Source organism: Phocoena sinus, chromosome 7, assembly GCF_008692025.1.
Source record: "Phocoena sinus isolate mPhoSin1 chromosome 7, mPhoSin1.pri, whole genome shotgun sequence".
In the NCBI taxonomy this organism is placed as follows: Eukaryota; Metazoa; Chordata; class Mammalia; order Artiodactyla; family Phocoenidae; genus Phocoena; species Phocoena sinus.
The window spans coordinates 78,216,841-78,229,051 of record NC_045769.1 but is presented as its reverse complement, the minus strand read 5'-3'; the positions used below and the strand labels follow the sequence as shown (position 1 = coordinate 78,229,051).

The window sequence follows — 12,211 nt, the reverse complement described above, 5'->3', positions numbered from 1 at the left end:
AACCAAACAGAGATGTCAGATAACTGGTAGAAATTCATATCACCGGGTACAAGGTGGTGGCAATGCCTGTCCTCCAAATCCAGGTTGTTGTCCAGGCTCTTAGAACATCAGCTCAGACACAGAGACTCTTGAAAGAAATTATAAAAGGCTTCTGAGCCTTGCTGGAAGACAGTTGACAGAATAAATGGAGTAAATAATTTTAAAAGGAATACTAAATTAAGAGTCAAGAGATGCAGGTCCCATTACTGGCTTCACCACTGGCTACTGCTTCTTCTAATAATAGAATCTCTTTCTCATGTAAGGACTCGTGGCCTTGTGGTTTTATTCCTTGTGGAAGTTGAACTGACTCTATTTCCCCTTGCTATCTCCCCTCTCACCACATGGGTAGTATTGGCTGAGCACACCCTTCTTCTGGCACCTACCTCAGTCACAGAGATTTCTTCAGGGATGGGCACATGACCCAAACAGGCCAGAGTTTGCCCAGGGAAAAACAATGCTATGGTTGTTAGCATATGCTATGGTTGTTAAGCTGGTATAATATGGTAAGATGTGAGTGTGAGTCTATCGGAATCACGTTTATTCTTTTCTTTTTCCTGCCATGTGGAAAGAGCTTTACTGAAATATGGAGAGAATGGAAGAATCTGGTAACATCATATATCAGCTTTTCAGACAACTGAAGCACCTGTATCCTTGGACGTGGGAGTCACAGAAGTCAGTAAATTCAGTTTTTTTTGTTTTTTTTTTATTAGCTTGAATTGGGTTTATGTTGGTTGCGACCCAAAGAATCTTAATTAATCCAGCCCATTCTCGCTTGAACATTTCATGAATTTAGAAGATACTTATGTTACTTAAAACAAGGAGAGATTATTTTCTTAGAAAGTTCATCTATGAAGTTACAGGGGGAATTTCACACTTGATCCTTTTGTTAATTATTCATTCATTGAAAATTCCTGGTAGGGGCAGTGAATAGAACACTCATTCCCAACCTGAATTTGTAGAAAAATATAAGTAGCCTCCAGAAATTCATTTGCAGCATTTTCTTCCAGCCTCCACCTTCATGCTCATCTTGAGCTTGAGTATGTAATATACAGTGAGACTTGTGTATGCTGCCTAAAGACAGGGAAAAGTCAAATTAAGTTGAGTAGGTCAGACCCCCCAAATCAGTATAGAGAAGAATGGAGGGTACTTCATGTGTAAGGGGAAAAGTCACAAGTGTGCATGGCTCATACAGCTGGATCTCCAAGGACACATGGGCACAAATCAAGCAGAAGATAGGATGGAAACGTAGAAGGCCCTTTTAAATTCCATGATATTTTGCACTCAACTTCCAAGATCTTCCAGTGCAGGGTCATGCCATAATGGATACTAAATAATACATATTTATTGATGATAAAGATAAGAAGATCTGGCAAGGCCTCTTTGACCTTTGGATATAAGAAAATTGAGCTGGCTAACAGGATGCTTGCAATTAGTCCAAGACTTTGTGGAATAGAAGAGAGAAATGGAGAAGGAATTAGCAGTCTTCCACGTTCTGCTCACATCGCTGAGCTCAGTAGTCTTTGATCCTTTTATTAAGTCCTCCAAAAGTTTTTAGTCACTGTTTTGAGAATTTAGAATCTGCCTATCAATTTCTAGAGACTTGATAGGTTCTTTTTGTTTTCATCGATCTTCTTCAAATTTAGGGTCCCTTCTCATTTCTCTTAGCTTAGCTTTTAAAGATTTTCAAGCTTGTACAATATATTATCTTTGACTTTTCTGTTCCTTGGGGATTTAGCTTCTTTTTCTTTCCAATTCTTAGATGAAGATTGAAACATATATCTCAAGATATAGATGTATTGTAAGACTCCAGGCACCTTCTATAAATCTTATTTACTGAACATTTTGGGAGTATTTACTTGCAACTTTTTCTATGCATTATTTTGTAAGCAAATAAATAGTGTAAAACAAAGAACTGGGGAATATGTGATGCTTACATTTAGTCTGCAGCGAAATGGATGTGTTTCATCGGTATACAATACGAGAAACACAGAGTGTGAGTGTGCACGTGCGCCTGCCTCGATCAATACTATTTAAAATATGAACTACAAGATCCCGCTCAATTTATAGGAAAATAAATAAAGCCAAAGGGACACTCTGTGTCCCAGAGGGATTCTTTTCCCAAAGCAATCAGACATCAGGAGTTTTGGTCTGATAAAAATCAATGACTCTTTCAGGGCAGTAGATCTTTAGATGTGAGTCAGGGAAGGAGTACATAAATAGAGAGGAATTGGTGAGGATAGAAGGCAAATATGAGAAAAAATTGGTAAGAGAAACTGTAACATTCTCTCACTGTCATTAACCATGTCAGTGCATGGGCTATAGCATAATTACGTAATTCCAGACATAGTAAATAGAAACAGTTTATTTATTATTTGACTTTGTGGGTAGATCATATGCCTTCCCTTATGTGTGTGTATCTGTGCCTGTGTTTCATGGCTCAAATGAATAGAAATCATCTCATTTTTTTTAGTAATAAGTTGTACCACATACACATGGGTGCTTGACAAATACTATCTAATTGTTTGAATTACAAGTTCAAAACATATTACTATCTAATAGAAATCACTTTTAAAATGGGGGCAGGGCAGACTTTGGTTCCAACATTATCACAGATCGTTTGACCTTCTATATATTGATCACTCTGTGCTTGCATTTACCCACACAGAAATATTCAGCAACCCAGCGCTTACATGTATTTAGGAAACTATTTACCCATAATCCCTTCAAAGTCTATATAAACAGTCAAATAAACGAAAATATAACTTGTTTATTCTCATTTAGGATGGATTGTTATTTGAGTTGGAAGTAAGCCACTGTTTACAAGCTTACTGAGGAATATTTTAAAATGCATTTAGTTATCCTTACAATAATAGTCCTTGTAGAGCTCCCCTCTGGTATAGTCTGAATTTCTCAAATATAAGTAGTAAATTTAGATTATTCTATTATGATCACCAGAAATGTTACATGACTTGCTGGTACTATTATATACTTTATTTTCTCCTGAACTATACTTTGCAAGAATTTTTAAATCTAAGCTGATGCTATAAAATTAATCCTGGACTTTTAAACATTTTAAGCATTTAAAACAATACAAAAATATCTGGAAAGAAGGACAGAGTGATATTGGCTATGAAAGCAGTTAACCGTTGAGCCTTTAAATTCAAACATTAGGTAACCATTACTACTGTTGGAGTGGACTTTAAAACACATCCCATTTGAGCTGTCGTACACATATCTAAATGGAATTTGGCAGGTGGGTAAAAGATGCATTGATTCCTGTTTGGGGTATTGCTATAGACTTACTTCTTCAACAGGCTTTCAAACTAGATTTGAGTCTTCCAGAACAAACTGAACCCTGGAATCCTTTCTTGGCATTGCAGCCCCCAAAGTGACAAGTCTAATAAGCCAGGGCTAAGGAAGGCTATAAGCTGCATGCAAAACAGCTGTTGTGTGCTCTTGCAGAAGCTCAAAGGGGAAAAAAATGCTTTGAGGGAGAAAAATTGGTTGTCAATTAATCTTTGAATAGCCAAAAAGTTTCTATAAACAGCAATGCATATTAGTCTAAATGTATATGGACTTAGAGGAATCATTTGTTGATTATGTGCTCCCCGATTCACTGGGCTTTCCTTTCATTGCTTCGTCCAGTGACAACACAGAGATCTGGGATATTTAAGGCACTGGTTAGATGATGTGTGATCTGTCAGCATAGAAACTGCTGTCTACCTAGGCCTGGCTAGGTGTCTGAAATTTTGCTTTGGCTATTGTAAATAACATCCCAAGTTGAGGAGCACTTGACTTTAGCGGGAGGGTGTTTCCTACCTGAAGGACCAAGATTGGAATGACAAAATATATTCTAAGATACCTATTGAAATGAGCTAAGAAACATCTTAAGAGACAAGGAAATATTAAACAAATTAATTCAATAGAATCACTGAATAGGAGTATCCTTCTATAGATAGAATCTATCTTCCTCATTTTAGGGCTGATGCCACTCAGTTATTTAGATACCAGAACCAAACTTTGTTACATCATAGGCCAGTATGCTTTTTCCTCCCTCGCTCAGAATTAGTTTAAGAAGACACAGTAACAGACTGGCCCAGGATCCAATGAGAAGCCAGGGTGGCTTGAAAATCAGAAAACAGGCACAGGGAGCCTTAGACTTAATACAGTAGTGTGGCCTTTATGCTTAGACTCCCTCAAGCAGACTTGAAGGTGTTCAACACTCAAGTCCTTATACATTTTCAGCGAAAGTGGGAAGATTCATAACAACAATCTTAAGAAAAATAACATTTATTAACAACTGGCTAAGCTACCTACGTAGAGGCCACCCAATTAGGCTCAGAGGCATCAGTGGCTATCTGCACAGCCTGAGAGGGGTTACAACCCTGCTAATCCACTTGCTGTGTCTCACAAAAACCTCTCCCTGTTTCTGCTGTATTTCCAGAAGTGTTTCAGGAAGTATCAGATGCCTCCCCATGGACCACGTGCCAGATCCAGCAAGCTTTTACAGGAAGCCATCTCTCTCTCTCTCTCCCTCCCTCTCTCTCTCTCTCTCTCTCTCTCTCTCTCTCTCTCTCTCTCAGGACTTCCCACTAATTACTGACCACATGGTGGACTTAAGTGTGGGACGATAAAATCTGCCTGTTTGCATCTATCCCTCTCAATTCCCAGTCTCTTAAGGCTGACATTGTTTTCTTATATGAAACCCAGAAAGTGACTTTTAAAACTTACTTTCCTTGTAGCATATCTGTGGGAAAGGATCAACGTGCCATAAACTCTAGGCAGGATTTAAAAGTTTCATTTAATTCATTTGTTATGATCAGGAAAAAAAGACAGTCAAAGGCAGAGTGAGACAGGGAGTGGTGTAGGGCCTGAGAAAGTGGTTGCCGTGTGGCCACTGGGGAACAGGGAATGTAAAAAGCTTCTTGCACACATCGCCTCATCTATAAAAACCAGAAGCACTTGGCATCTGTCTAAGTAACAAATGGATCTAAGGGCTGTCGAGAAGAGTTGGCAGGAAATGGTCCCCAGGGCTATGATATTTTCAGATCATGTGCATTTCCCTATAATGCATAGTTCATGGATTACAGAACTCTGTTCACATGTCTTTTCTATCTAAGGACTAAATTTTGCAGGTTATGATTTGTCTGACTATCACAGTTTCTGGTGGTAAGAGGAATAAATCTGGATAGTTGAGATAAGGAGAAACTGTAAATTTTGCTTTCGAGGTGCAGGGAAGAGGAAAGCAGTGTGAAGAAGCATTAAGAGGAAAAAGGATGGAGAGTGATCATAGTGATAGTGGAGATAAAGAGTGTTAGTAGAGGAAAGAGTAGTAGGGGCCTTGGGCAAGCCCCTCTCTCAACTTTCAGGAATTTGGCTTTAAATGGAAACCTCTGTTCTATACGAACAAATACAAATTGACCTGTAGGTTTGAGAGCTTTCTGTGTCTGACATTCACTGTAAGCAGGTACCTTGTACTCAGCAGACCACAATGTAAGATTCCTACACACACACTCCAGCTGATTGGTTTTTGATCCCAAATCAGTTTCCACTACAGCACTGTGGGCTAATAAATCTGTGGGAAGAAGAGACCCTCAGCAAGACATCACAGCCACAAAAACCAAAAACTAAAACAAAACCAAAAAACTGAGTTTAATTTTAAAAGTCTGGTTTGTCCTTGAGTGAACTGGTTGTTCTGCTTTGTTTCTTTCTTTGAAATATGGAGGCCACAGAAACTGTCTAAAAAAAAAGAAGTCTCCATTCCCTATCTTACTCATTAAAAAAGTAAACTGCTTTCCACGACTCACTCTTGACTACACGTTGACCCTGCTCCCCTGCCTAGACAGAAGTAAACAAGCAAACGCTTACCTGCTGAAAATACAGGAACAATAGGCAAAACTTCAACATCCTTGCTTTTGCAAGCCTGATATCTATTAAAAACCATCCTAGGTCATAATTCCTCACAAGATTTACTTTGGGAGTGAAACAGACACTTTATAGCAGACAGGATGTCAAAGGACACTCAAACCCTTCGATCCCAACCCTTGAGTCACTGACATTGTTTATACAAGTTGTGCCTCTTCCCAATTAAACGGGACACTTCGTTGCTTTTTTAAAAAATTTTAGTCCATCTTATATCTGCTATTGTGAAGCCTTTAATTGCTATAGCATAGTAGAGGATTCTTTATATTCTTGAAAACATTTAGGATCCTACCCCAGGTGTAAAAATAAACTGCTCAAAACCTCTTGTCAGGTTTAAGCTTGAAGCTACTGTATCCTTTGGGTTATTTTCACATGCACGGTTTTCCAGGCTCTTCTTTCCAGATTCCCTTCAATTTCTGAACCCAAAGACCATCTGTAGCTCCCTCCAGCCCAACTTTCCCAGTTTCCCAGTTTTAACACACATCTCCTATATTCAGGACCTCGGCTAACTCCTCTGAACCTTTTTGCCCGGCCTGGGGCTGATAACCCAGGCCGGGTTTCTCTTTTAATACCGCCCTTTAGCTAGAAACGTAATATGGCAAAGACAATGCATGTCTTGTTTTAGTAACAATGGTTTACCCCAGGGAGAAATAGCGTCACTATGTACTTTAGGACCTACTTTTCTTCGGTTTTTTTTTGTTTGATCAGCATCCTGACGCCGTCTTGCTGACGTTGGTCAAGGGAGAGATGCCCTCCCTGAAGGCTGGACAAGCCGTCTCTTCCTTTCATTAGCGGTGTAACCCTGTGTTCCCACCGGAGCCCTGCACGGAAGTGTCATCTTCCCGCGGGGGCCTCCCGTCGTCTCGCCTGGCTCAGAGAGCTGAGCCTAAATGAAATATAAAATATTAACTGTAAAGGAAAACAAAGGATGCTGCCTCCAAGACGGCTCCTGTGCCTGCGGCTTGGCCATGTCTCACTCGTCCCTGGGCCTCTCTGTCTCGCTCCCACCCTCGTCCCTGCGTAGGATCCACGAGTTGAATCGCCCCTCTCCAAAGCGAATTCCACCCCGAACCGGTAACCCGAGTCCTCACCGTCGCCCTTTCCCTTCTGCCGGGAGCGCAGAATGACCACCAGGAGGCCAGGAACAGAACACTTAAATGTTGCATTTATTAAGGAAATGTTAAATAAGGGGGGGGGGGAGTCAAAACGGTGTCACGAATGTCAAGAGCACTTTTGTGGCATAAACCGTGCAGTCACGAGCTCGGAGTTCTATTCCGAGTCTTTGTCCCGGGGCCAGCTGGAGGGCCAGCCCCTTCCCCCGCCCCCCAAAGACCCAGTTGGAAATGCATGAAAAGAAACAACTCACCCCATTCACAGGTTCCCCTCCCCCCACCCCTTCTCCCAACACAAAACTCTAACCCCCAGGCAGGCAAACAGGCCACTAGGGCGGAAAAAGACTTATCAAATATTTGTATTCAAGCAAACAAACACAAAATCCCTTAAAACGGCACGTTACAATCTATCAAAGGTATTTATCGCCCCTCCTGCCAGGGCTGGGAGGAGCGGGAGGGAACGGGCGCGAAGCCGGACACGGATTTGTGTGTCCCCGTTAGTTCGGTTAAGTGGAGTATACGCGGGTCACTTTTCCAGTCACCAGGCAAGCGGTGCCGTTGGTCTCTCCCTGCCCGCCCTCTCCACCTGCCCCCAGAGCTTGGCCCACCTGCGGGTGGAAAGGGGCCTTGGCCCGGCCGGTGTCCCCGCATCCCGCGCCAGCGGCAGCTTCCAAAGTTCTGCGCCCCAATCGCCTTCTTCTTGCCACTTGCTGCTGGAGTCCAGAGTCAGGGCTCTCTTCTATAGCCAGGCCTGGGGACTTTCAGAGAGCCAGCGAGAAAGCGGGTCGCTTCATCCCGAAAAGCAGAAGTCGAGAGAAATAATTGACTCCCACAGGTTTGCTTCGCCCAGTCTCGGATGGTGAGGGGGCGCGGCCCGGCTGGTGAAGTGGGGAGGCATGGGGCGGCTGCCGCGGGGGCCGGGGGCGGGTCAGTAGGGCCCCACGACCACCGCCTCCACCTCCTTAGACGGTCTCCGGTCCTTCACTAGGAAGTTGATCATGCCCTCGGACTTGATGAGGAGGTTGCAGCCAAGGAAGAAGATACCGAAGACCACGGTGAGCGAGAGCACGCACATGACAGCGATCTGCACCACTCGCATGATATACAGGCTACGCTCGTCCGGGCCGCCCTCCGCGAAGCCGTCGTCGGTCACCACGGATGCCTGGGTGCAGCAGCGCACGGCGCGCTCCAGCGCCTCACTGCTGTTGGCTAGGAACAGGCCGGCCACATCGGTCTGGTTGCCCAGCGCCGGATTCATCGCGGGAGCGGGCGGGCACCTCGGGAGGCGCGAGTCCGAGGGGTGGGAAGGCGGTGGCACGGGAGAAACAGGTGAGCTGAGCGCTCACTTGGCGGACTTGCGCGCGCGGGGACAGCTCGCTCTCTCCAAAGTCCCCGGGGCCCTGGGAGTTTCCCCGGAGCCTTTCCGACGAGCGCCGCAGACTTGCTGGTCTGCGCCGTCTGCTCCTGCCCGGGCGGCGCTCGTTCCCGGCGCTTGCTCGACTGGGGGCTCTTGGAACTTGGCGGGGCTGGGCCAGCGGGGCCGTGGGAGGTGCGGACGGCGGCTGTAGGGCGGCTGCTCTGAGCGAACAGCGGCCCCTTCCGGCCGTGCCGCAGCTCTGCGCCCGCCGCCGTTGGGCGGTGTGGGAAGCAAAGGAGCGAACCTCTTCCTGCTTTTCTTGCTTCGCCGCTTTTCCAGCTCCAAAGGCTAGGCAGAGGTCATTGTAGTTTTCTGGGCTTGATGGATGATTGAAGCGTTTCGGGTGGGGGAGGGGTTGCGACCAGCTGAAAGTTTCCTAAGAACTGGGTCACACCAGCTCTGCGTGTCCTTTGCCTCCCGCCCCTCTCACCTCCGGGAGGTGGAAAGTGGCGATGAATCGCAGGTGGCAGATGGTGCTGGCGAATGCATGGACCCGCCGCCTGTGCCTGACTTTGTCTTGCATGCGACGTATGTCTAGTGGTGTAGGGGTGTATTTTTACAAAAGCAATGATTTTGGGAAGAAAGAAAGAAAAGCTGGGAGGGAAGGAAGGAGAGGAAGAAAAGGAGGGAGAGAGGAAGCTATTGGAAGACAGAGTAAGGCAGGCTTTATAGTGACTTTTGAAGCAAAGGAAAGGGAATTAGGAGAAGGAGGGGTTCTTCCGTGGCCTTTGTGTGGAGGTGGTCGCCAGGAACAGGGTCACCTCTCTGGTGAGGGAGGGGAAGGTGGACAGAATGGCTACCCTTGTAATCTCAATTGCAAATGAGTTTTTGGATGTGCTTCCAATGTTTTTCTCTGTTGGCAGTAAATCAGTTGTTTAAGGGAATTGCTCATCAACATGCATCACCTAGTACACTAGCCAAATGCTGGAAGCCCTCCCCATTTTCCGTAAGCTGATATATTTCACCTTAGTCATTTTAAACAAAGCTACATATGTTGTAGGGGCCTGATTGAGACTTCAGTCCATTATGATTCTGCTTCTGGTTTCAGTGAAATGTTACGAACCTGTCAGATTGTTTCTTGAGCTCTAGAAGAATACTTCAGGTTTTTATTTTTTAAATCCTTTCTACTTTTTAAATTTTCTTCCCCCTCTCTTCTTCTTCCTCTCTCCCTTCCTTCCTTTTTTCTTTCAACTGTGACAGCTGGAAACCAGTAACCTGAAGCCCAGTCCAAATTTCTGATAGACTATATTTACTCAATTTCTATTAAAACAAAGCTGTCTTGCCATTTTCAACTCTATTCTCAATTCCATTATATTTTCTTGTTAAACCCTCTGATTTTTGTCTCCCCAAACATTATTTACTCCATGTTCAAAGGTTTCCTTAAATGTTTTCATAGTACTTCATGACCACAATAAAACAGTGAACTGTATTTTACTGAAGAGTTTTCAACTTTTGGATGTTGATTGTATATCAGCCTCAATAAGTTTAGACCCTTCTAAATAGCTGTTTTTGTTTTGAAGGGATGTTTAATAGCTGAAGACCCAGGCTTCTGGGCCTCATCCTCAATTCACCTGGTTTATTGCTCTAATTTCCCGTGGTTATAATAGCCTTGAAGAATGCTTCCACTCCCCACAATTTCTTCTTTGGACAAATTTATTATTTATTGATTGGAAAAAAAAAAACATTTAAATCTCACTATACAGACTATCTTAGTTAATATGGGTGATACTTAACAGTAAAACATAATGCATATGTGAAAAAAATTATAGGAGATTTTAAGATAATATAAAGCAATACTACCATGAATGGTAGAGGCAAGTAGTAGAAATTTAGAAAAACAAAAGGTGGAGAATAGAGGTCCACTCCAGGGATATTAACTTGCACAGGATTGTATGTTTAGTAGAAGTTGGGTACAGATGATTAGAGACAATAGTCCTATCTTTATGTGACAAAAACAAAGAGAATTATAGTACATTTGTAAGGTCTGGTTACAAAAAGTTCCTAAAAGCGTTAATTGAATCATTTCAGAATTTGAGTATATTTATTGATATTAACAGTACTACTGTTTTAGTCAGAAGTCATTGTTAAAAGGATCAAATTTTGGAGTCCAGTAGAGATTTTATATCTTTAAACCTCTAGATTTGAGGAGTATGTTCTTAAAAGAAATAATGTAACACTCTGACTTTATTTTGTTTCAGCTTTACTCCCAACAGCCTCAAAGCTGTGGGTAAGATAGCGCTATTCCCATCAGCTAGTTCAGATCTCTCTTTTGTTTTCTTTACTCCCCCACACACGCCTGCTCCCACCAACCTGATTTTGTTGGATAAGATTGCTTGGAGTATTTAGATGGAAATTAACTATAAACCTAGTAGTACAAAACTTACATTTATCACTCACTTATTACTGGATTTAAGGGGGTACGGATGGCTAGAGCTTTTCTACAGAAATTGTTTATTTTTCTCTTTTGTATTTGGAAAATTTTTCTCTCAGCTTTACTCCAGTTATTAACCTATTTCCTAGAAAAATCTTAGAGATGTGGAAAAGAAATGTTGCTATAGAAAAACTTAATTTCTAGAAAAACAGATGGTGATGTGAAATGGGGTAATGTACTGATAACTCACTTAAAATAAAAGGATTTTGATACATACAATGACTCACTGTTATATTTATTTAACTAGTGACCTCTCCTACTTTATTGGAAAGAATGTTTGATTTCAAAAAAGTAAATACAGTACTCAGCATTTCACAATATACATGTTACACAAGGAAGGAAACATTTGTCTATTCTTTCCCAAAAATATATCTATGACATAATAAATTCTATAAAGATACTCCAGGCTGTTATTGATGGGCATCTGTGATCAGTAGACATTGGATCTATAGTTTGAATAGTTTTGCTATAGGACCAGAAACTTTCAATATCAAAGGTCTTTTCCTTGAATCTCTCTCTGTGTATATCATGAAAATATTAAGTAGACATTTTTAAAAAGAGAATATCAGATATATAAAGGATCTTTATAACTTTGAGGCAAGCTTTTTAAAAAATAAATTACTCTATATTACACAAGGTAAGTAGAAGTAAGAGTAAGCACTCATATTCATTCATAAAGGCAGACTCAGCACCTGGAACACAAGAAGAAAGCCAGAAATAAGCCAAATAGGTCATCAAACCACCAAAATAGATATCATGAAAGCCAAGTACCTAAGCTTGTATATTTTTCTCCTAAGGTTGATCCCTCAAATTCTCTGAAATCTATGCGTTTTTACTTCTTACACAGTTTTAACTCTCTCTTTTTTCTCTTTTTCTTGATGACAGGACATCAGTATCAACATGTGGGTTGGAGAGAAGAAAACAGCCAGAGGTAGGTGCTTTTACAGCCACAAGGAATGACAGCAACAACCAGAAGGTAAAACATTAAACAACGTACACAAATTTTCTAAGAGTGTACAGTATTGATTTGGGGATGTTAAATATAGAGATGGTTAGGATGGTTAGGAGTCTGGCAAAATGTGTAAAGACATGGACTTTGAATCCTGCTGTCTTCACTTACTAGCTGTGTGATCTTGGAAAAGTTCCTTTACTTCTTTGTACCTCATTTACTTATCTGTGAAATGGGGATGATATTTCACAGGAGGTTGAAAGGATTGATCTAATCTATGGAAATATCTGAGAATAGTTATTAAATAAAATAGTTATCAAACAAAATAGTTACCAAATAAA

The 12,211-nt window shown here is 42.1% G+C and overlaps 1 protein-coding gene across 1 annotated transcript; it reads right to left on the bottom strand.

Annotated features, from left to right (window-relative positions):
* Positions 1–7,109: 7,109 nt before the first annotated feature.
* On the bottom strand, positions 7,110–8,548 carry RPRM (reprimo, TP53 dependent G2 arrest mediator homolog). Its single transcript, XM_032638051.1, has one exon. The coding sequence runs from the start codon at positions 8,329–8,331 to the stop codon at positions 8,002–8,004; it is 330 nt and encodes a 109-aa protein (XP_032493942.1). The 5' UTR covers positions 8,332–8,548; the 3' UTR covers positions 7,110–8,001.
* Positions 8,549–12,211: the final 3,663 nt, after the last annotated feature.